Raw genomic sequence first — 22,491 nt, 5'->3', positions numbered from 1 at the left:
ATCCTCTCTCTGGCTTGGGGTTGGACCGGCAGCTAACTCTGGCCACAGTGGTCCTCCAATGGCAATGAGGCAATACCCTTGGCGCCTAGCTGATTCAGGTCAGGTGGCCGCCAAACCTCCTCGGAAGCTGTTCTCACTAAGTTGCGCCTCGGCAAGTTGTGGATCTGGCGAGTCGCAGCACGCTCTTCAAGAGTGTGCATTTCCACATGTTCGCTGTCCTCGCGAATCTCTCAGTGATCCGGTTGACCTCGTTCATCCACCCCCCCGATCAACCAAATTGCTGCCGTGGTCGGTGCCGTTGAATTCCCCTATTGCCTAGAATCCTGCAGAACGACAGCGCGCTCTCGAGCTGATCCAACTCTGTTTCGACGTCACCGAACCCACAACCCCCCAGGTCGGCTTCACCGGCGAAATCGATCAGACTATATTTGACGACGCAATCCCTCTGCTACTCGCTCACCCATTCAGCGACTTGATTCGGCCCGAGAGCTAGATCCCGTAGCAAAGATGGCTTTGGGTCCCAACACCGAGGCCAAGGCCTACTTGACACAGCTCAGCGTCCCACCGCCTCCCGGCTCGCCCTATGCTGTGCCGTTGCCGGGCTCTGAGCGCGAGGGCCGCAGTCCAGTCTACCGCCATTGGCGCTTCAAGGACAGTCCGCTGCTGGAGACCTGGGACCAGGGAATCCACACATTCCACGACCTGTTCCAGGACTCTGTGAAGCGGTTCCCGAACAATAGGTGCCTGGGCACTCGCCACTGGAATGCGGCCACCAAGAGCTGGGACAACAAGTACACATGGCAGACGTATGCTCAAGTCGCGGAGCGCACCAAGAACTTTGGCTCTGGTATCCTCGAACTTCACCGTAGAGTGGGCGTCACAGCCGACAAGTTCGGCGTCGGCCTCTGGTGCCAGAACCGAGCTGAATGGCAAATCACTGGTATGTAGATTTGCTTGCAGTGCTGAACGGGGACCTTTGAGGGTAAAAAAATACTGACACTGCCCAGACATCGCGCTCAGCTCCCAGACTCTCTATACTGTATCTCTATACGAGACGCTAGGACCCGACACCTCCGAGTTCATCATCAAGCACTCCGAGCTCGCTTGCATCGTGACTTCGTTGCCTCACATCCCAACTTTGCTCGCAATCGCGCCTCGACTCCCAGATCTGAAGTTGATCATCTGTGCAGACAGCTTGGATGCCGGAGAGCAAGAGGGGTACTCCAAGCTGGCACTATTGAATGGCCTCGCCAACAAGCATGGAGTTCAAATCTGGTCGATGGACGGCGTTGAGGAACTCGGAAAGAAGGTTGCGCACCCTTACCGCGCGCCTCGCCCCGAGGATGTTCTCACCATCAACTACACGTCAGGCACCACAGGCGATCCCAAGGGCGTCGTTCTGACCCACCGGAACTGTATTGCGGCTGTGACCAGCTCTCGTACTTCCGGCAACATGAGCCACAAGGACTCGTCCATGTCATACTTGCCCCTCGCACATATCTACGGGCGCATGGTTGACCAGACCTCACTCGCTGAAGGTGCCGCAGTAGGCTTCTTCCACGGCAACATACTCGAGCTTGTTGACGACTTGAAAATTTTGAAGCCGTCCGGTTTCATCTCTGTTCCTCGACTCTACAACAGGTTCGCCCAAGGCATCAAGGCCCAGACTATTGAAGCGGAAGGTTTCAAGGGCGCTCTCTCACGCAGAGTAGTCGAGGCCAAGAAGGCGAGCATGAAGTTGCCGCTTGGCAAGGCCCACAACCAGCACCTGATTTACGACCGCATCTGGACCCCCAAGGTCCTGGCCGCCGTGGGTCTCGAGCGTTGTCACTCCATGGTCAGTGGCAGTGCGCCGCTCGACCCTGCCGTCCATGAGTTCCTGCGTGCCGCTTTCGGCAACTTCTTCACCCAGGGCTACGGCTTGACCGAGTCGTACGCTGTTGCTTCCTATCAGCTCAGAGGTGACTTCACCACCGGCAACATCGGCCCACCGGCGCCTGGCAACGAGGTTTGCCTCGAGTCCCAGCCTGAACTTGATTACTTGGTGACGGACAAGCCTCACCCCCGTGGAGAGCTCCTGCTCAGAGGCCCCACCATTTTCCGCGAGTACTATAAGAACCCGGAAGAGACAGCCAAGGCGCTCGATGCAGATGGCTGGTTCCACACCGGCGATGTTGCCGAGATTGACGAGATGGGACGTATCAAGATCATTGATCGTAAGAAGAACGTCCTCAAGCTGGCGCAGGGAGAGTACATCTCCCCTGAGCGGCTCGAGAACGTCTTGATGGGCAACTCTAACCTTATCGCTTCGGCGTATGTCCACGGCGACGGAACACAGTCACACCTGGTTGGTGTCTTTGGTATCGACCCCGTCAACTTCGCACCATTTGCCAGCAAGACGCTGAAGAAGACGGTTGCGGCGGATGACCTGGCGGCTGTCAAGGTAGCCGCCAAGGATCAGAGGGTGGTCAAGGCGTTTATCAAGCACCTGGACGACATTGGCCGTAAGAACAAGTTCAACGGCTACGAGCGTGTCAAGAATGCGCTGCTGGAGATTGAGCCTTTCACCATTGAGAACGAGCTCTTGACGCACACGTAAGTTTCTACCTGAAGCCTCCTTCCTAATTTTCGGGAAAATCCCTGCTAACTGCCTCCCAGCCTGAAGCTTAAGAGACCTCAAACCGCTAAGCGGTTCCGGGGTGAAATCGACCGCATGTATGCTGAGGTCAACGCAGAGAACCCGATCAAGGCGAACCTGTAGTTGTCACGGTCATTCGTCGATGTGGACAGGGCTGTAGCCCATTATATGTATATCATAGTTGTCTTTTCCATAGCTCAAACACTCGGGAGATCTTAGAAGAAATGTAACAGTTTTAGATGATGTGCACACTTGCGCTCAGGGGGCTTTAAATAGGGAAACAACCACAACTATCGTGTTTTCAGGTTATGCACGTTGAACGTAAGTAGGGATGCGGTCGTAATTGCCATTTTTATTAAAAAAGTGTGTTAAACCAGTATTTTAAGAGTGGCATCCCTCACGTGCCAAGGCAGAATGACGCGAGGAATGGCGGGACGCGTTTGCGTTGAGAATCCCATTTCACAGATTACCCTGTAGAAGAAAGCGCAACCTTTTAATATTCCTTCTCGTTTAAGAAGTTATAAAGTACGTGTTAGTAAACGTTAGTACGTAGCTTTAAATAATTAAGAAGTAAATTTACTTACGGTTAATTAGCAGAATTTAGTAGATAGCCCACATTTACCTAGCTTGATCCCTACACCACCTAAACGGACGACGCGTATCCGAGATGGATGGCGGCCATGGCTGCTGGAAACGGCCACATCTTCATCGATCTGACCTTGGACGATGACGATGAAGGCATTAAAGACCTCAGTGGGCAGTATGCAGCCTCGACCATACCCCGAACAGCCCCACGACCGCGACCACCCGACGCCCGGGCTCACAGCCAGCTGGTTGGGGCATCCCCATCTCGAGCAGACGCCCAGGTCCCTCGGCAAGCGACTGGCTGCCCTGTCGTTCACAAGAAGGAGCATTCTCCAAGACCACAACCGAACGGCTTCCCACTTCCCCCGGCCAAACGCGCGAAGACCCGCGAGACTTTCTCGCCTGACATCCGCGGCGAGAGGCTGAAGGCATATCTCGTTGGAAAGCTATGGCCCGCGATCGACGAAGCCATATATCAGCTGGCACCGGGCTGCGATGGGGAGCGCTGGGGCGTCCTTCACCGCAAGGTCTCAGAGCGAGTCGTGTCTGACGGGTTTGGGCAACACTGGGAAGGCAGCCAAGGCCACCTTTCCGAGGCTTTCGAAGCCGCCCTACGGAGGAAGATACGAGGCCTGGTAGTTGAGCTACGAGATGGCCCTGTAAGACGATCTGTGCCTGAATCACTCCCGGGAGATTCGCTAATTATCCAAACAGGAACGACTATCACCAACTCTTGTCCCTCAGAATGGCCCGCCTACGGTGCTGCCCTCCATAGAGACGAAACCTTCGTTGGTGAATGGCGACAGCGTGCGAAATGCTGCCTTTGCACCCACGCACCCCGCTGCCCCAGCTAGCAGCTATGCGCCGACAACATCACGGCTGACACATACAGGTCTCGACGCACCCATACATTTACCTGCCCTCACTTTACGTTCACCTACGAAACAACGACCGTCGACGTCCACATGCTCGAAGTCCACGGCCAATACTGCGCAATGGCAGCCAGGCAAAGCAATGGAGAAGACAGGACCCCAGAGTGGTACCAGTCAGAGCCGTAACAAATGGTTTGGCTTGTCTTTGCGGCCGTACCTGGCCCATAGCGTGCGACAAGAGTTGCTAAGTCGCGACCGATACATCCGTCCTGAAGATTCAGACCTACCTCTGCCGGCTATCCTGCACGTCGACTTCAGCGATAGCGAGATACGATACCTGCAGTACGCCGCTCGGGAGCTGTACGGCTCCAAGGGATTGGTGACAAGATCGCCCGCGACCGACCTGCGTCACCTTGTAAAGAAAGCCAGAAAGCTTAATCGGCTAAATGAGATCACCAAGGCGCATCGAGAGCACTATCGAAGCCTACACCGTCCGGCGCCCGTTGCTCTTACCACAAGGACAGCAGACGATGTCGCCAACTTCTTGGAAGACCAACTTTATCGAACGCTACGACCAACCCCCGAAACACTGACGCTAAGCCGAGATGGTGTGGATATCCAGTATGATATCCCTAAGAGAGATCGCGTGCCATCGCTTCTATATACGCGTGAGGTTGCCGGAAACCGTGGCTTTGGGTCCATCAGACGCTATCAAAATTTCCCTACAGCATTCAGGTCAAACCACGAAGACAAGCTCGAGCCCCATATCCAATGGACTAACTGCGCTGGTGATATTGCAACCCTGAGTTGGGTTTCGGAGTCTCACTTTATATGTGGGACAACGACCCATTCTGATTCCCATAACCAGCAATATAACAAGCCCGGAAACCTGCTGTTAGGGTCATCATCCCACGGTACCCTTCGAGCGTTCCCTGATCACCGCATTACGCGCCCTGTCGTCGCTCTTGGCGACAACGCTCTTGACTCGATGGTAGAGAGCCAGGATCCGTGGCTATATACGTCTGTTGTCGACTCAGATTACGACGCCCGCCGTGATTTAGCCTTCACGTCTAGCTTTGATAGAACTGTCAGGGTCTGGAAGATTAAAAACGATAGAATGGAGCCTAGGAGTCTGTGGGAGCACGACGGTCGAGTCAACTTCGTCCTGGCCTCGCACCACCCGTCCGGGCTCGTTGCAACAGCAGCGGACGTTCCTACGAATGCTATCCGTGTCTACCACATCGACTCTCCACATATGCAAGCTTTCGACTCGTACTCATGCACACGCATCCATGACGAAGAGTTCGTACCGTCAGAAAAATGGGGTTATTTCCCTGCAGCTATACGATGGGGTCTAGCCCCCCACGTCCAGCATCTCCTACTCATTGGCTATTCTCCTCGGAGCTTCACTGGTGATGATCATGACATACCCGAAGACAAGATGAGCACGGGCGAGCTCTGCCTTTGGGATACCATCACAAAGACGCAAGTCAAAGTGAACAGCTTGGCAACGCAAAATGTATTCGAAGTCGTGTGGCACCCGTTTCAGGATATATTCGCTGTAGCGACTTCAAAGGCAATGTCCCTTGAAAATACCGACAGCAACGTTAAGACGCAAATACGCATCTTTGCACGCGAGAAACCCGGTGAGGGGTATAGCGTGAAGAAAGCACTAGATTGTCCGGCCGTCGATATCAACGAGCTAGTCATTCGGTGAGGGCTTAGTCAAAGCGTAAACGGCATGAGAGCTGATCTTTTTATAGGCCTAATAGTGTGGGCTACTCGTATGTAGCTGCTGGCTGCACTGATGGCAACGTATATGTTTGGGACACTGCTGGGAGCGACTCGCCGATGTGCGTCCTCAAGCATGGCGGTAAGCAGGCTCGCAACTCTCCAAAATGTTGAGCCTGACTAATCTTGGCTTGCTTTTTATCACAGATCCAGTCGAGGAGCTCCTTGGTGAGAAGGAGCTAGAAGACGTGGGCGTCAAGTTTCTAGCTTGGGGTACTACCGCCGATCGACTCTACACAGGATCATCCGATGGTGTGGTGAAGGTGTGGAACATCCGCCATGGGAAAGCCGTACACGTGCGTGATCTAGTCGAGGTTCCTGGGCCGATCACCGCCGGTGCTTTCTCTCCAAACTTCACGAAACTTGTGATCGGAGATGGGAGTGGAAAGGTCCATCTCATTGGCCTAGAAAAGGACAAGGACAAGGAAGAGGAGCAGAACAAGCCGCCACTTGGACATACGAGGTTTCTCCAAATGCAAGTCGGAGGCAGGCAGAGAGCAATTCGTCGCCCAAGGCCGTTTATACCTCATCCAGATGTTCCTCCTCCCGGTGCGGCCACGTCTGCACCATCATTACAACTCGGGCAGGAAAGGGCGCGAGGATATCTCGACCGCGGAGAGCTTGTGGTTCACCCGCATCCCGCCATAGGCGCCGTTCAAGGTCCTCACTACATGAATACAGGGCTTCTGCGCGCAGAGGCTCATCGAGACGAGGATGCCACGCAGCCGCTCCTAGGTGCTTTTGAAAGGCATCAGCAGGAAAATACGAGGCATTCCATTTCTCGGAAAAAGAGAAAGCTACGTAAGATCCAGGAACCCGACGAAGACTCTCTAAAAACCCATGATGCCAACTTAATAGCTACGTGGTCCCATCAACAGCGACTCATGTTGAATCCTACGCGGTTGGAACTCGAAGCGGAAAGGGCTGAGATAGAATCAGATTATGGCTACGACTACGAACCTGACTAGTATTCAATGACGAGGCTAAGTCCTTTGACCGGGCTAAGATGCCTGGGCAGAATTGAATACCAAGTCGAAAACACACGTTTTTAATCCAGCTATTCGGCCTATTTTGCGCAGGCACTCGAAAACCTTGACTTTTAAAAGCGAGCGTATTGTACCTTGCCGCCAGACCACTGTGGGAATAGTTACTCCCTTACAATTGCCATGTCTACACAAACGATATGTCCCGACAACGAATCCTAGTGATCAAAATGGCTCAACCTGGGTCCCTTGATGCTCTTGTTTGGACCTATGTAGTGGCGGTGAAGTCAGGGCCCCATTAGAACTAGACCCCAGATCTAGTATACCCATGCGAACTGACGCACCTCCATCTCCGATCTGGCACCCTGCAAACCCTTAGAAAACGGTGATTCAACCCCATCCCTCCGCGTGGACAGGGTGCGACGCCGTTTAATGCCTCAGTGGGAGCTGCTTGGCAATGCGGGCTAGAAGGGTTCCAGAAGCGTCCTTGGTATACAGATGAGGGACTGAGTGAGGTGTAGGCGGCTCAGATTAGTGCTAAGTGCCGGTAATGCGGTATTTCTTTAACAAAAGACGGTCAGCGAGTAATAGATCGATAGGGCTCAGGGATCGATCCGGGGTAAGCTAGCTCGCTCATGGCTCACCACCCACGCACGATCTATCAAGTAATTAAGCACACGAGCAGCACATGAAGCAATGTACACATCATGACCAATTGAAACGAGAGTGGTGTAATTCGCCTCAAAGTAGTTTCAGAGCTGACCTCTTGCTTCTCATTTTACATTTTCGTTGATAAACTAGAAAGGCATGTTTAATATGAGTGAGAGGAACTATCTACATGCCATCAGCGACCCCTTAACTTGATTTGGTTAAAGTTGTCCCTTGTCTTGTTGATTATAATCGCCAGAGCTTGCACGTACAATAGATAGGAGAAGTTTAATGTTAGATAACACACCCAAAGTCATCATCATTCAAGCTCGAATATCAGACGGGAACGCATTGGCCTCTGCTTACAACTACCATTCCTCTCTGGCCAGCAATACGCGCATTCCAGTCTTCACCTCTAGGTCTACATTGATGGAGGGAGAGGCTAGTGCTTGAGCCCGGGCATGCGTATACCTTCTTTTCTCAAAGAAAATGGCTCACGCTGCCACGTCAAGGCGGTGTGCCACTTTCCGGCATGACCCGAATTGGCGGAAAGAAGTCTCGCATACCGCGCACTATACCAGCGGGCTGAAGGGTTGAGGATGCAGACGTGGTCCGCCTGCGCCTAGCCACAAGCGCGGTAACAGCTACAGTTGGCACGCGACAGAAGATAAATCCCGCGTTTGTGCATTGGGGGGGCTTATTTGGGAAAGAAAACGTAACAGGGTGAGTAGTATACTGCTCCACCAGAGCTCTCCACCGCCACTAAGCAAGCAGCAGCCGGACTACTGCAGGGCCCAAGATTGCCTCGATGTTACGGACCCTCTCTGCGCCCACCCACATACATACTGTGTAATACAGGGGGGGATTTGGAGCAAAACCCGCAAACTGTGTGGAGCTCAGGTGGATGACAAGATGCCAAAGACGAAAGAAACCCCATCCGGCCCCATCTCTCTAATGCACGCAAGCGCAGGGGGGGAGGGACCCCGTGTGTTCATGTACGATGGTACCGTAGCTATACCCACCTGCCCACCAACCAGAGTGGACACGAGCTATGGCGAGGCTAATGGACGGATGCAGGGTCGACGTCGAATGCCTACAGTAGCCCCAATAAGCAACTGGTCGGGCGGGATGCACATGAACCTCGTGGCTTGCATGAGTTTGCTCGTAAGGCGATTCCACTGGATAGAGTGAGAGAGGGTAGACGTGCAACGAAGCACTTATTGCTTACTTAGGCCATCGTCAACTCTATCAAAAATTGCTAGGGTTGCTTGGTGGGCTTTCTGTCTCCCAGTACTATGCTCGCAGTCTCCCTATATCAAGCCGTGGTAATAATATGAGTGGGGCGCGTCCTGGAGGAAGCTCGGGATTGGCATTAGATGAGCCGGTCTCCCTGTTCGGGGTCAGTATTCCACGATGCGATTGTCTCCTGTGTTTGTCTCGGCGAGCCACGAGGTGCCTGGACTGGATGATGGCGTCTATACAGTTATATTGGGATTGGCCTTCACCCCCAGATCTTGAGTTTCTTCAGCAAAACTCATTGATACCTAGAAAAACTAAAGTGGGCTATAGTGATAGTTTTATTCAGACAAAGGGTGCGAGGGAAGATTAGCATTAATGTATCTTTATTCATCGTCTTCATCACACTGTGGTGGATCATCTGAGCTATCTGCTGCCGCCCAAACCACACAAATTCCTATACAAGCATGCTTGCTCACTCATGCCCCATTGGCGGTTCATTCCCTCTCCGAAGAGGCTGAGTTGCCATCTCGGTTACCTAATGATTTGGCCCTTCTCGAAGTGGTCTTTGCGCTTTCCAATTATCAGGATGAGCATTGGCGACAATATATTGTCGCCGCTCCACTGCGGCGTGAACATACTGATGACCAGGGGTATGGCGTAGAACCGGCGAAAGCCGGCGTAACAGTAACGAGTATTCTCGAAACTTTCGCTGTGGCAGGTCAGCGTACCATAGGAAGAACGACGTCTTTCTCTTAGATACTGCCAGTTCGTTGAAAACAAGATGTTAATAAACAAACACTCAACCGCTAGTTCGATGGTGGCGGAAAAGTGAAGCCAGGTGGGAATAGGGGCATTCCGTTGGCGCCCGTGGTAATCCCATACGGGAATTCGGGGACGACAGGCTGCTGCGCGTTCGCTGGGTTTCTGTCGTCACGACGGTCAGAGTCTCGTCGGTTGTCTTTGTTGCGGCGCCATCTGGCGAGGTTGTGATCCTCATCATCCCCGCCCCTACTCGACTTGGGCCCATGCTTGCCCCCTCTGTCCGTCTGCATGCGCCGACTGATGGCTTTAGATGAAACGCCAGCTCCAATCTCGATATCTGGCTCTTCGACAACCATGCCGCCCTCGATAGGTTGTCCGCCACTGCCGCCCCATTCGGCCGTCAGCATCCACTTGCGGTCCGCTTCGGTGAGCTTGCTGATTGGGATGACGCTGATACCCGTAGAGTAGTCACTGCAGTCACGGGGGCCGAAGCCCACACCCCATCTTGTCTGCCTCGGTGTTAGTGATCAGGAACAGCGGCCATTCTGAGAAACCATGGCTGATAAACTTACTCTGTACGTGCTATTCTCCATTGCCTCCTTGGCGGCAACAGCGTCTCGCCGAGTCAGCATCTTCACGAATGCGTGTCTCTTGTCTTTGTTGACAATACAAGTCTGCACTTGACCTTGTCTAGCGAATAGACCCCGTAGTTCGGCTTCAGAGCAGCTACAGATCTTGTTAGTTACCACCAGGACTGGTCAAACATGGCACACTTACGTTACGCCTCCGACAAATAGTGTTCGGCTCAGCACTAGAGATACTGTTAGACATCGTCGTGAAACGTGAGAAGTAGAATTTACCTTTGATATGTCCAGGGGGAAGGGTCCTGTCGTATTCGATCCATTTCTGGCCGGGTTTGGGGAGTTCGTACTGTGGAGGTGTCGGACTGTGGCCTCGCCGCCCGGGCGGACTGCGCTGGCGGTAGTCGGGGCCCCAGCCGGGACGGTCATCGCGGGCACGACCAGGCGAGTCTCGGCCATAGCTGCCATAACCACGTTCACTGCGTCCACCACGTGAAGAGTCGCGGGCGTCTCCCCACTGCCGTGCTGGGGACCTGGATCGCGAACGATTACGATATCTATTGGGAGATCGTCCGCCCACGTCACGGCGATCACGAGAGGCATCACCATCCGGACCCCAAGAGTTACTGTACGTGACCTGGCCAGGCTGAGGGGGTGCCACAGGAGCGGGCTGTCCTGCTGCCAAATTACTTTGCAGCGCGGCCAGAAAGGTCGGAATGTTCGCCGGGGGTATGCCCTGTTGGGCCAGCATCTGAATCAACTGAGCGGCAGCAGGATCGCCTCCCGTGGGCGCGGGGGCCGGCGGTGCGGCAGCAATGCCAGGGAATCCACTAGGCTGACTACTGGCAGTCACAGGGAAGGTAGGAGCCGGTGGATATGCGTACGGCATCGCAGAGCTTACAGGAGGGGGAGGGGCGGCCGCGAAGGGGAACGCTGGCTGGCTCTGAGTTACGGGCAAAGGAGGCATCTGATGGGCCGGGCCATTCTGCGGCGTTGATACACTTCGGCCATAGGCGGAATCAAATGGAGCAGCCGGTGGCATAACGTTGCTGGCCGGCGGTGCGGCTATGTTCTGCTGGGCTATCTTCTTGAGCGCTTCCATGATGTCGCTCGGAGCACCTGCCGGTGCCGCCGCCGGCGGGTTGGCATTTGTAGCTACATTGAAGCCAGGAAGACCAGGAAGACCAGGACCAGGGGGTGGACTACCAACCGGTGTCGTGGACTGATCTATAAGAGGGCGAAGCATGTTAGACAAGTATTTCCAGACAGGAGATAATGGGCAAGAGACCCATACCCGTGGGTAATCGGAGGGTAGACCTACTTTTGGGAGCGCTGAGTTTCTCCTTGAAGGACTCAATCATGGGAGATGGGAAGGTCGAGCCTTTCTCCCAGATGTCCACAAGCTTCTTAATTTTCTCCTACAGATTCGATGAAATGGTAAGTGGTTTGCTCTTGGTCATCTCAATGTACAGCATCTAGTCACGTAGGGCGTAAGAAGGCGGCGGCGGCGGCCAAGATCTTTACAGATCGAATGGAGCGCATGAGAGGACCCCCGAAGCCGCGCCTCGTCGCCAAGTACTACGAGCAGTGGTGTATCGAATGTGATGTAGCGTACCTTGTGTTCTGCGGGAGCGGACTGAAGAATGTCATTCATTAAGACAGGGAGGAGCTCTGTTACTCTATGCACACCGGCAGCGTAAGTTCCATCAGGGGCAGAGCTATTGATGGTTTGGCCTTGTTGCTTTGCATGGTCTATCCAGCGGCGGGTTACAGAGTCTACGACGTATAGGACGCCTAGTTTGTGTGATCCAGGGGTCTTCTTGAAGTGGGTAAAGATCTTCTGGATTAGGACAGATTCGGACTATAGGCAATAGGCAAGAAGAGTCAGCGCATCGTTGTCTTCCCACAAGGGACGGTTATGTTTGGTGGCGTCCCTCCTCAAATGAATCTTACCTGAATGTTATCCACACAGAGTGCAGTGAGGTTCTTGATTTGTGAGCCTGACACTCCAGGAGGTTTAAGATTGAGCATGGCATTCAAGCCCGCCTCTAGGTCTGCTACTGGCGACGACATCCTCAGTGCGTGTGTATGGGTGTTTGTGAAGGCTTCTTGGGCGCTATTGACGGCACCAGCACGAACGTCTCGCAGCGCAACCCTTATCTATGGTGCTCCGGAAGGTGGTAGACACTTGGGAGAAGGCAAAATCGATCTCTCTACGACTCGGCACGAGACGGATCTTGTTGCAGTGGCTATTGGCACGTATTGCAGGAGGTCCGTTATCACGGAATTACAAGTCCAGCCTCTTGGGTCAACGTCCGGATCTGTAGCCCGGGTCTGCGGTCGTGACGAGAAATCAAGTGTACACCACGAGAAAGGAACCCGTCGTTGCTCAGGGCCCACGGAGATGCCTAGCAGCTTTTCCTAGACAAGGAAGCGTTGCGCGGTACGGCGCGACAACGAAGAGGGGGTTGGTGGGTTGTTCTCTTGGATACCCTACGATTACGAAGTCGGATCAGGGTGGGCAGCGCCCGGCGGTACGGGAAGCCTGGATCTGCTCCAAGATTAGAGGCCTCGTTGGCTCTGGGATTGACGGCAATAGATCCGGCGAGCGGTAATCGTGGCGAGGAGACTACAGCTTGCGAATGCCGGTGGATGATGAGGACGAGGGAAGGGGTGGGTGGTGATGGTGATGGTGATGGTGAGACGTGGAGGTTACAGATGGCAAATGGGGAAGAGAAGGATTTTGGTGGCGCGGTGGTGGAGAGGATGGGGTTTTTTCCTTCTCAGGCCTGCGGTGGGTCACGCTGCCCAAATAGGCTTCGGGGGGCGACGAGCGCTAAGGTTGGGGGGTGATTGGGGGGCAGTGGCAGGAAGCGTGCTGAAGCAGGAGCTTGAGCGTTCACCCAAGGTGCGGGCGGGTATGCACCAGAGGTCCACTAGCACTGACTTCGTGATCCGTAGGATCGCATTTAAGGCCAGTAAGTTTGATGTCCTTGACGGATTCAATGTCTCGATTGCACGTTCTTGTTCTGTGATTACTGTGATTGCTTTGCAGCTTCTCTCACACGCGTTTGCCTCCTTTCTGACGCTCAGTAACCCGCACACCCATTTCTCTTTATGAGGGCCAACTTACATGAAGGTACATTCATGGGTCGCGCTTGAAGCAGCCAACTGGAGTTTGACTGAGCGCCCTAGGTATTTCCGGTATACTTCAAGTCAGACAACGAGGCAGATCAAAGAGCTATGCCGCGTTGGCCTGCGTCAAGAGCCACAACCATTCAATGTCTGCTCCTCGTGTCCAGGGTTTCCGTTGGACCGTCCGTTGGTGTCCGCGTGTTACCTCGGCTTCAACACCACCAGAGAAGCAGGCGCAAAAGTGCTGGGCGCATCACCGAGCTCTTACGCTAGGCGTCTAGTTATAGACCGAGTACCATCTGCCTATTACACTCGTAGCCAACAGCTGCCCTGCCCGATGCAACAGCACCCTACATAGCACAGCACCTTCCAGGTTCTAAGTAACGAATCGCGTCGCACAGACGCTTGTTTGATTCTCTAGGGGTCTAGGGGTACTCCAGCTGTACCGGCAGAGCGGTCTTCTACAAGGCCAACCTTAAAAAATTACCCTCGAGACATGGCATTGACATGGCATCTGCATCAAACACTCTAAATCAAGTAGAAAGGGTCCCTTGTTTTTGGAGCGGCGCCACTCTTCTGCCGGAAGCTATGGCTATGTTTTGTCTGAGGATACGTGCTATGCGGATCAGCGACCGGCCTTCGAGAAAGATTCCACGCTCTTCAGCTCTTCTGAATACCGGCCAATGATGACATAAGAGCAGCCACCAACCTGACGTCAGCCTGCCTGCTGCACGGCGCGATAACGGCCAGCCCAAAAACCGATTGGGGGTTTGCGTCGGCCGGCGCGGCGCGGATTGCACGGAATTTGTTGGTGGTGCGCGGAAGGATTCGCGAGCATTGATTGATTGAGCTTTGGGGAATGGATGTGTGCCAGTGGAGACGGGGGCCCCCTTGAGAGCAACTTACATACCCGACCTCCAGCTCAGGTAGTTCTAATTCCCTACGTGCCTGGGCCCTCCCCCCTGGGCAAAACTAAAGGTGCTGGTGCCGTAGGGAACGCGCTCCAAGTCCAGGTGGCACCCCCGGCCCCGGGCACACGCTCCCAAGCCATTCCCGAAGTGAAGCTGCCAGGTTGTCCATGGTGAACGAACTTTTTTTTTGTCCCATCATAATCCCCGACCCAGTCCCGCCGACCCGACTTCAGACCTTTGAGGTATTTCCTGTAAAACCTGGCAGCCTTCTTTCTTCCGGCCTAGTCCTCTGCGATCCCTTCACTTTTCTTTTCCGGATCAATCGTCAAGCCCATCGCCTTCTCCTTCTTCTGCATCACACATCCCACACACATCATGGCTTCAGCACTGCGTCTGAGCTCGCCTGCTCTGAGAGCTTCCCTGCGAGCTCCCGGCTTCACTGCCCGCAACACCGCCTTCACGGCTGCGCGATGCTACTCCGCCAAGACCCAGGTATGCACATGCCTCCCCGTGCCCATCTGACGTTCGGGTCTGAACCTGGCCGAATTGCATCTAACGGTCTGTTCCAGACTCTGAAGGAGCGCTTCGCCGAGCTGCTCCCTGAGAAGATTGAGGAGATCAAGGCCCTCCGAAAGTAAGCGATCGCCACTGGCTTCCACCCACCCAGCTGTTCCAACCCAGGTATCTTACAATTGTGTGCAGGGAGCATGGCTCCAAGGTCATCGACAAGGTCACTCTTGACCAGGTCTACGGTGGTGCTCGTGGCATCAAGAGCTTGGTCTGGGAGGGTTCCGTGCTGGACTCTGAGGAGGGTATCCGCTTCCGCGGCAAGACCATTCCTGAGTGCCAGGAGATCCTGCCCAAGGCCCCTGGTGGCAAGGAGCCTCTGCCCGAAGGTAAGGAACTTCTCTCGGGAGCAACCCGATTCTGCACGGGAGCGCTGGCTGACTGAGCACCGCAGGTCTCTTCTGGCTTCTCCTGACCGGCGAGGTCCCCAGCGAGCAGCAGGTCCGCGACCTGTCCGCCGAGTGGGCCGCTCGTTCCGACATCCCCAAGTTCGTCGAGGAGCTCATCGACCGCTGCCCCTCTGACCTCCACCCCATGGCCCAGTTCTCCCTTGCCGTCACCGCTCTCGAGCACACCTCGTCGTTCGCCAAGGCCTACGCCAAGGGCATGAACAAGAAGGACTACTGGGGCTACACCTTTGAGGACTCGATGGACCTGATCGCCAAGCTGCCCAACATTGCCTCGCGCATCTACCAGAACGTCTTCAAGGGCGGCAAGGTCGCCGCCATCCAGAAGGACAAGGACTACTCGTTCAACTTTGCCAACCAGCTCGGCTTCGGCGACAACGCCGACTTTGTTGAGCTGATGCGTCTGTACCTGACCATCCACACCGACCACGAGGGTGGCAACGTCTCTGCCCACACCACCCACCTGGTCGGCAGTGCCCTGAGCTCTCCCTTCCTGTCCCTGGCCGCCGGTCTGAACGGTCTGGCCGGTCCCCTGCACGGCCTCGCCAACCAGGAGGTCCTCAACTGGCTCACCGAGATGAAGAAGTCCGTCGGTGACGACCTCAGCGACAAGTCCATCACCGACTACCTCTGGTCCACCCTGAACTCGGGCCGTGTCGTGCCCGGCTACGGCCACGCCGTCCTCCGCAAGACCGACCCCCGCTACATGGCCCAGCGCACCTTTGCCCAGGAGAAGATGCCCAACGACCCCATGTTCCAGCTGGTCAGCCAGGTCTACAAGATCGCCCCCAAGGTGCTGACCGAGCACGGCAAGACCAAGAACCCCTACCCCAACGTCGACGCCCACTCTGGTGTCCTCCTGCAGTACTACGGCCTGACCGAGGCCAACTACTACACCGTGCTCTTCGGTGTGTCGCGTGCCATTGGTGTCCTGCCCCAGCTCATCATTGACCGCGCCGTCGGTGCCCCCATCGAGCGCCCCAAGTCCTTCTCTACCGAGAAGTGGATCGAGATCTGCAAGAAGTTGTAAATTGTATAGAAGGAACGCCGCCCGCAAGGGGTGGGGTGACATTGTAACGTTGGGGGATTTTGTTTTCTTGTTTTTACAAAAACGGAATAGAATGGGCCTGCTACCAAGAGCAGTGTAGTATCATTTCCGGGGTGTTAGAGTGGGCTCCTGATGATACCAATCGCTGCACTTGTACAATATAATCACGAATGTCTCAACGTACATATATATGTATATGCTTTATAGAAGGTCTTCCTATACTATTGGTCTGCTTGGTACGCTGCTGGTGACTGAAGAGGATATGCACACTCAGTGCCATTTCGAAGTAATACAGTCTGTATCTCAGCAAACCACAGATTATACCCCTGAACACCCGTGATGCCTTCTCTGAGCAAAAATGCGTTGTCAGCCGGTCACCCTACGGCTTACCTAAGTTATCACGGTAATCGGCCTGCGGTATATACTACTACTCATGCATACATTGATTTCTGCCCGGAAGCAGGCCAAGTCTTGCCGTCGATCAACTAGCGATCGCCAACCAAAAACCGCCGCGCAACCGAGGCTGTCCCAGTCGCACTGAAACTTCGCGGGATGCAGAAACTCTCTCGGCAGAAGCCAACTCTCTCGAACGGGAGCTAAAGGCGAGCTGCGCGGGTGGTGCAGATTGATCGACTGTCCGTCGCCGATTGGGGGGATCCGCAGGAACAGCGCCTGGGCGGCTAGCAAAAAACCTAGGGACTGTTGAGGGCCGTGCCTGGGCGCGCGCCGAAGCCTACTGGACGCTCAGCGCCCTCTTCGTCCCTTTTTTTTTTCGGCTTCCCCAAAATACCGGGCTTGCAAGGCTGAAGCTGGGCTTTTGTTGAGCCGGCGTCAACCCGGCGCTGTTTCGCAGCCAAACAATGTTACAGGATTTACGGCATGAATTATCCTCTACGATAGTTCTGTATGTATGCACTATTTTCGCGAAATTAGCAGCATCAATCAATCCGGCGAAGCTGGTCAGGTTAAGGGGGAAAAACGCTCGCTTCAACCCGTCTCATGATATGAGTCTACTTACTTACCCGTGGACCCTTTCCCGTCCCCGGGTATCCTATGCTGCGTGGACCGCGGCGGCTGCTGACCCCCCATCACTGGACGGGCCTTGACCGCATGCACCACGCTCGCTTACTTTCTTTGACTTATCCAATATGCCCGATGATGACCCCGACCCATGGCAAGGAAACACCCCGAAGAGCCAGAGAAGGGCCCAGAAAAAAAGGAAGCAAGCTCAGTCCAACGGGTAATTACGCCGTGGAGAACACGAGCGCTTCGTATGGACGGGCAAAAAAAAGATAGTAACTAAACGTTAGTACGTGGCTGCTGTGCCATAGTAGCTCGTACACGCGTAGAGGGTTTGGTTACCTAGCACCTTGGCCGTGGCATGCGAGACGACCAAGAACGGGTCTGATGGCTGTCAAACGTAGCTGTGGTAGGAACCCGCCGCCGCCCACTCTTTCAGATGCCCGAATCGCCTGTTCTGTGACTTCTTGGTTCTCCGGCCGGTGCACGCTGTGCCTCGGATTGAGCTCGAGGCCCGTCGGATCCCAGGAAGGATTTATGCACGTGCGCCGAGGGTATACCGTTTTCCACTGTGGTCGGTCTATGTAGACATATGTACCCGTCGTCGCTGCTGGTTGGCTCTGGGGAGAGGTGGGAGAACCACCTGCCTGCCAGCAACTCTGCCCGCGCGAACCAACCTGTTTTTAGCTGGCTGGTCGCCTGGGAATCCCTGGAGAGCTCCGTCGCGCTGCTGGAGCCAGGCCCCATTCTTTCGCTGACCCTCCCCCCTGGCACCTGCGACTACTGGCGACTAGCCCGTCCCCAACCATCACCGAGCCCGTCCTCAACTCGCGACACCTTGTCCGCAATCTGGAGATCAAAACTGACGGCCCTTGCCAGCGTCTCGCCGCCTCCCTCTGCCCCCTTCTCCTCTTCTCCCTCCCACCATCACCAAACAAACCATCAGCTTCCTCCCGCTAAGAGCGATCCTCCTGCCTCGGTCCGGCCCTGTACCCCCTTTTCCAGAGCTTTGCGATGTCGACAACCGCTGCTGCCATGCCTCCCTTGACGGAGAAGAAGCTTGAGAAGAAGCCCATCAAGTTCTCCAACTTCTTGCTGGGCGCTGGCCTCAACTTGTTTGAGGTCACGGTACGTTTTCATCCCCGTCGTCTCCTCCCGTCTGCCCGCCTTCCGAGCCCTGTGCGAACCTCGCCCCCAGCAATCATGAGCCTAATCCCCCGAAAACCCCCCCCGGCATGTGCCATGTGCTGACCTTCCCCGGGTAGACCCTCGGCCAACCTCTCGAGGTCGTCAAGACCACCATGGCTGCAAACCGTGGCGATTCCTTCGCCGCGGCCCTGGGCCGCATCTGGAATCGTGGTGGTTTCTTCGGGTGTAAGTTCCCAGCTCCTATCCCAGAACCCCGAGCCCAGCTGCAGGCTATCGGCCAGTTTTGCCCGGCCGGCTAACATAATGTGCCTCACCCTGCAGACTACCAGGGTCTCATCCCCTGGGCCTGGATCGAAGCGTCCACCAAGGGTGCCGTCCTCCTGTTCGTCGCCTCCGAGGCCGAGTACTACGCCCGCGTTGCTGGCGCCAACGAGTTCGGCGGTGGTATCATCGGAGGTGTCACCGGTGGTGTGGCTCAGGCCTACGCCACCATGGGCTTCTGCACCTGCATGAAGACGGTCGAGATCACCCAGCACAAGCTCGCCGCCAGCGGCGTCAAGCCCCAGAGCACCTTTGCCACCTTTATGGACATCTACCGCAAGGAGGGCATCCGGGGCATCAACAAGGGTGTCAATGCCGTCGCCATCCGCCAGATGACCAACTGGGGCTCCCGCTTCGGTCTGTCCCGTCTCGCCGAGCAGGGCATCCGCAAGGTGACCAACAAGGAGCACGGCGAGAAGCTGGGCGCGGCCGAGAAGATCCTCGCCTCCGCCCTCGGTGGTGGTCTCTCGGCCTGGAACCAGCCCATCGAGGTCATCCGTGTCGAGATGCAGAGCAAGACCGAGGACCCCAACCGCCCCAAGAAGATGACTGTCGGCAGCACCGCCAGGTACATCTACCAGCAGAACGGACTGAAGGGCCTGTACCGTGGTGTCGCTCCCCGTATTGGGTTGAGCGTGTGGCAGACGGTCTGTATGGTGGCCATGGGCGATATGTAAGTCTCAACCCCCTTTTCCCGTTGCGCCAGCTTGGTACAGAATATCTGGCTAACCACAGATGCACTACAGGGCCAAGACCTACGTGGAGAAGTTGACCGGTGACAAGGTCACTGCTAAGCATTAAAACGGCGTTCAGGAACTGTGCAGTACGGGTCCGGCTGCGCCCACTGTCTGGGTATTAGTTATGGGGAATTTGGACGCAGAAGCGCGAGACTGGAACAGATCTCGGCTTTGCCTTATAGACATTTTTTATTGACCAGCTGCGCGGCCGCACAGCTCTATGCTTCTTGTTTCTCTTGCCCTTTTTTATAGACTGAGCCGCCCCGTGTAGCGTGGCATACGGTTCACAGCTACGCCTTGCGGCCTCGGCCTCATGAAATACCGACATCGATGATTGATCCTCGACATGTGTGCCCCTCTTGTTCCAAGTAGACCGCGGCTTATGTGTTTGCGCGTGTAGCCGGCTAGGAACGTGACTTTGCATGTGTATGGCCCTCGCGGCAGTGTAGTTGGAACCCACGTCCTTTCATGGCCAGATATATAAACGGACGGGAGGGTTGAGCAGTGACAAAATCAATCAACTTCGCTCCTTTCCCATGACATCGCGCACATGAGGGCAGGTATTCTGATGATCAAATCAAGCTTAACGGGACGTTGGTCAACTAGTCCGTCCCCTCCCCCCTGCGAGGAAACGACGACGATGACCTGCCGTGTCTTGCAGCTTCGTGTCTAATACATTATTGGAGAATCACAGCATCTTCATATAAGTAAAAGGGTAGATCTTCGTGTTGCTAAGATTATTTTGGTTTTACGGTGAAAGTATTGGCAGTTTTTTGCCTACCCAACGTCGCCATGGCATCGTCATGTGAAATAGCCATAGTCTCGATCGTTCATTCAGTATCAACTTTTCCGTCAGGAACAAATGGCTTGGGCTCGGTGCCTCCTAATGGCTTTGCCGACCCAGCAGTTCTGATGTAGCTTCTACATGTAGTATATATAAGATGCGCGGGCCAACGATCATGGGAAATCGGGGCCTCGCTCCTTGCCTGCCCTACCACCTAGATCTCTTTGCAAGACGGATAGATCTGTGCGACTTTCTGAGCCGGAATGGAAAACCAACGCCAGTCTATGCTTTTTGCCCCTCCCCAGTGTATCATTCGTCGCATCGGCCAGTTCTTCCAGGGCCTTCCCTCATAATAGAACTAACCCATTTGCACACCCTCAGTCCGCAGCTGAAAGGGTAATCATGAATCGATTTCCATGGCACTGGCACTGCCATTGATCTGCAGGACCGTGCCGTCGACGTCAGCCTCGCCATCCGGGACGCCCCTCGTGTCGCTCTGGCAGCCGGGGCAGTTGTGCAGGACCTCGTGGGCGAACAGGTCGCAGTCGATGCAGAAGTGGTTGCCGCACACCTCGCAGGCGTAGCGCGCCGACTCGCTCAGCCCAACGGGAGCGTGCTCGGCGAGCTGCCGGCTGTACACCGGGAACGGCGTCAGGCAGGCGTAGCAGGCCGTCGACCGGCCGGCGTCGGACCACGGCACGTCGACCCAGTTGCGCAGCGGGAACAGGTGGTGGTACGACCGGGCCAGGTGCGTGGACAGGATCAGCGTCAGGCTGCAGCCGGGGCACTCGGCCGGCAGGCGGCAGACGCGCGACCCGCAGCGGGTGCACTCGTAGCCCTCGCGCGTCGGCCGGTTGTGGCAGGCGCAGTAGTTGATGGTGTCGCCGGTGGCCATGGTGCGGGACGGGAAGCCCATCATCAGCAGGCTGGCGTTGTTCTGCTCCGTCACCCGGGTGGCCGGCGGCGTCGTGACGTCCAGTAGTAGATCGCGCAGGTGCTGCTCGTGTAGCGCTATGCTGTAGCTCGACCCGTCTCCCCCGTTCGTCTTCGCGCAGAGCTCGGCGCAGATGGCCACCTGTGCCGATATCCCCACGACGGACACCCGTATCCTGTCCTTAATGACGGCGCTGATGGTCTCGTGGATGTCGCCCGGGTCGCTCGACATCAGTGCGCCATAGACTATGAGGACCTCCCTGGTCCCGTGTGATGGTGCGTGACTGTCTGTCTGTGAGAAACATGGTCCTCCCCTTGCCTGCCACGCTGGCCGAATTGGTCATCACTCACAATAGCGCACCTCTGCACATCTCCAGCGCATTCTGCAGACTCGGGTTCCCCTGCGGCTCCTTTTTGACCCAGTCTGTCAGCATCTCCAGGTGGTCGGCCGGGTTGCCGCTCATGTCGCTTATCCTGACGGCCACGCCGTCGCGCATGCCTATGATGCCCAGCTGTGATATGGGGTTCTGCTCAAAGTACTCCCTGACGAACTCCCGCGTGTAGGCCATGGTCAGCTCGTGGCGGTTCGGCAGCAGGTCCTTCTCGGCCATGGCGAACGACATGTCCAGCACGAGCACCAGATGCCGGATGATGCCACGCTGCAGCGGCGTCGTGTCCTTCATCAGGCGGGCGCGCTTCTTGGCCTCGGCCGTCTCGATGCGCTTGATGGTGCCATCCTCGTTCTCCTCGAGAACCTCCCACGTTCGTGTGACATCCTCCCACGCGGCCCTGCGCTGACCCTTGGACGGCGCGCCGGCCTGTCCGCGTGTGCGATTCGAGGGGGCGACCTGATGGTCGCCGAACTCGTCGTCGGAGCCATCGTTGGCTTGGTACTCGCCGTCCGAGTCGGCCATGGCGGGTATCGAGAGGAGGGAGCGTCAGGTGGCACTGCGGATTCTGGTCCGCTGATGACGGTACGTCGCGAGGAGAATTGTCGGATGCACAGTGATTGAGGCAAACAGGGTGATGACAACTCCTGCGGATCGAGATTCCAAATTCACGATTCCTGGGAAGCGGCAGCCTGGAGCTTCATAAGATATCACCTCGACGAACAAAGGAAAGGTGCAGTAATAAGCAAGGGCAGTCGGCGCATGCCACAGCGCCCTTCCGCCGCCCTAGTTTCCCAAGCGCAGCACGTCGACCTCGAACTTCGAACCTCTAACTCAGGCCTCGATGACCGCAGCGGTGTGGGCTACTTCCGTTCCAGAGGCTCGCAAATGTGGTGCTGAACGTCTCTTGGGAAAGGCAACTAGGTAGGCAGACGGATGGGCAAGGCTAGAGGTGGACGTCACAGCCTCGCCCTTGGGTTGATATCTGGCG

General features: G+C 55.7%; 6 protein-coding genes across 6 annotated transcripts; 4 read left to right on the top strand and 2 right to left on the bottom strand.

Moving 5' to 3' along the window:
• Positions 1-507: 507 nt before the first annotated feature.
• JN550_006140 (uncharacterized protein) lies at positions 508-2,761 on the top strand (the record flags this gene model as incomplete). The annotated part of the gene is made up of 3 exons (XM_049317846.1): positions 508-940; positions 1,008-2,595; positions 2,659-2,761. 3 exons carry the CDS (start codon positions 508-510, stop codon positions 2,759-2,761), a joined length of 2,124 nt encoding a protein of 707 aa, XP_049172026.1.
• Positions 2,762-3,318: 557 nt separating this feature from the next.
• On the top strand, positions 3,319-6,854 carry JN550_006139 (uncharacterized protein; the record flags this gene model as incomplete). Its single annotated transcript, XM_049317845.1, has 4 exons — positions 3,319-3,882; positions 3,938-5,808; positions 5,859-5,968; positions 6,034-6,854. The coding sequence occupies 4 exons, from the start codon at positions 3,319-3,321 to the stop codon at positions 6,852-6,854; spliced, it is 3,366 nt and encodes a 1,121-aa protein (XP_049172025.1).
• Positions 6,855-9,562: 2,708 nt separating this feature from the next.
• Positions 9,563-12,172, bottom strand: JN550_006138 (uncharacterized protein; the record flags this gene model as incomplete). Its single annotated transcript, XM_049317843.1, has 7 exons — positions 9,563-10,027; positions 10,091-10,244; positions 10,296-10,329; positions 10,379-11,326; positions 11,421-11,517; positions 11,715-11,960; positions 12,053-12,172. 7 exons carry the CDS (start codon positions 12,170-12,172, stop codon positions 9,563-9,565), a joined length of 2,064 nt encoding a protein of 687 aa, XP_049172024.1.
• A 2,348-nt stretch (positions 12,173-14,520) lies between these two features.
• On the top strand, positions 14,521-16,149 carry JN550_006137 (uncharacterized protein; the record flags this gene model as incomplete). Its single annotated transcript, XM_049317842.1, has 4 exons — positions 14,521-14,637; positions 14,715-14,779; positions 14,848-15,041; positions 15,107-16,149. 4 exons carry the CDS (start codon positions 14,521-14,523, stop codon positions 16,147-16,149), a joined length of 1,419 nt encoding a protein of 472 aa, XP_049172023.1.
• Positions 16,150-18,201: 2,052 nt separating this feature from the next.
• On the top strand, positions 18,202-19,458 carry JN550_006136 (uncharacterized protein; the record flags this gene model as incomplete). The annotated part of the gene is made up of 4 exons (XM_049317841.1): positions 18,202-18,315; positions 18,453-18,561; positions 18,658-19,330; positions 19,404-19,458. The coding sequence occupies 4 exons, from the start codon at positions 18,202-18,204 to the stop codon at positions 19,456-19,458; spliced, it is 951 nt and encodes a 316-aa protein (XP_049172022.1).
• A 1,120-nt stretch (positions 19,459-20,578) lies between these two features.
• JN550_006135 (uncharacterized protein) lies at positions 20,579-22,025 on the bottom strand (the record flags this gene model as incomplete). Its single annotated transcript, XM_049317840.1, has 2 exons — positions 20,579-21,395; positions 21,463-22,025. The coding sequence occupies 2 exons, from the start codon at positions 22,023-22,025 to the stop codon at positions 20,579-20,581; spliced, it is 1,380 nt and encodes a 459-aa protein (XP_049172021.1).
• Between the last annotated feature and the right edge of the window lie 466 nt (positions 22,026-22,491).

The sequence above is a fragment of the Neoarthrinium moseri genome (assembly GCF_022829205.1).
Source record: "Neoarthrinium moseri strain CBS 164.80 chromosome Unknown scaffold20_Wmoseri_CBS_16480, whole genome shotgun sequence".
NCBI lineage: Eukaryota > Fungi > Ascomycota > Sordariomycetes > Amphisphaeriales > Apiosporaceae > Neoarthrinium > Neoarthrinium moseri.
Note: the sequence above shows the minus strand (reverse complement) of the source record. Positions and strands in the feature narration are given on the sequence as shown.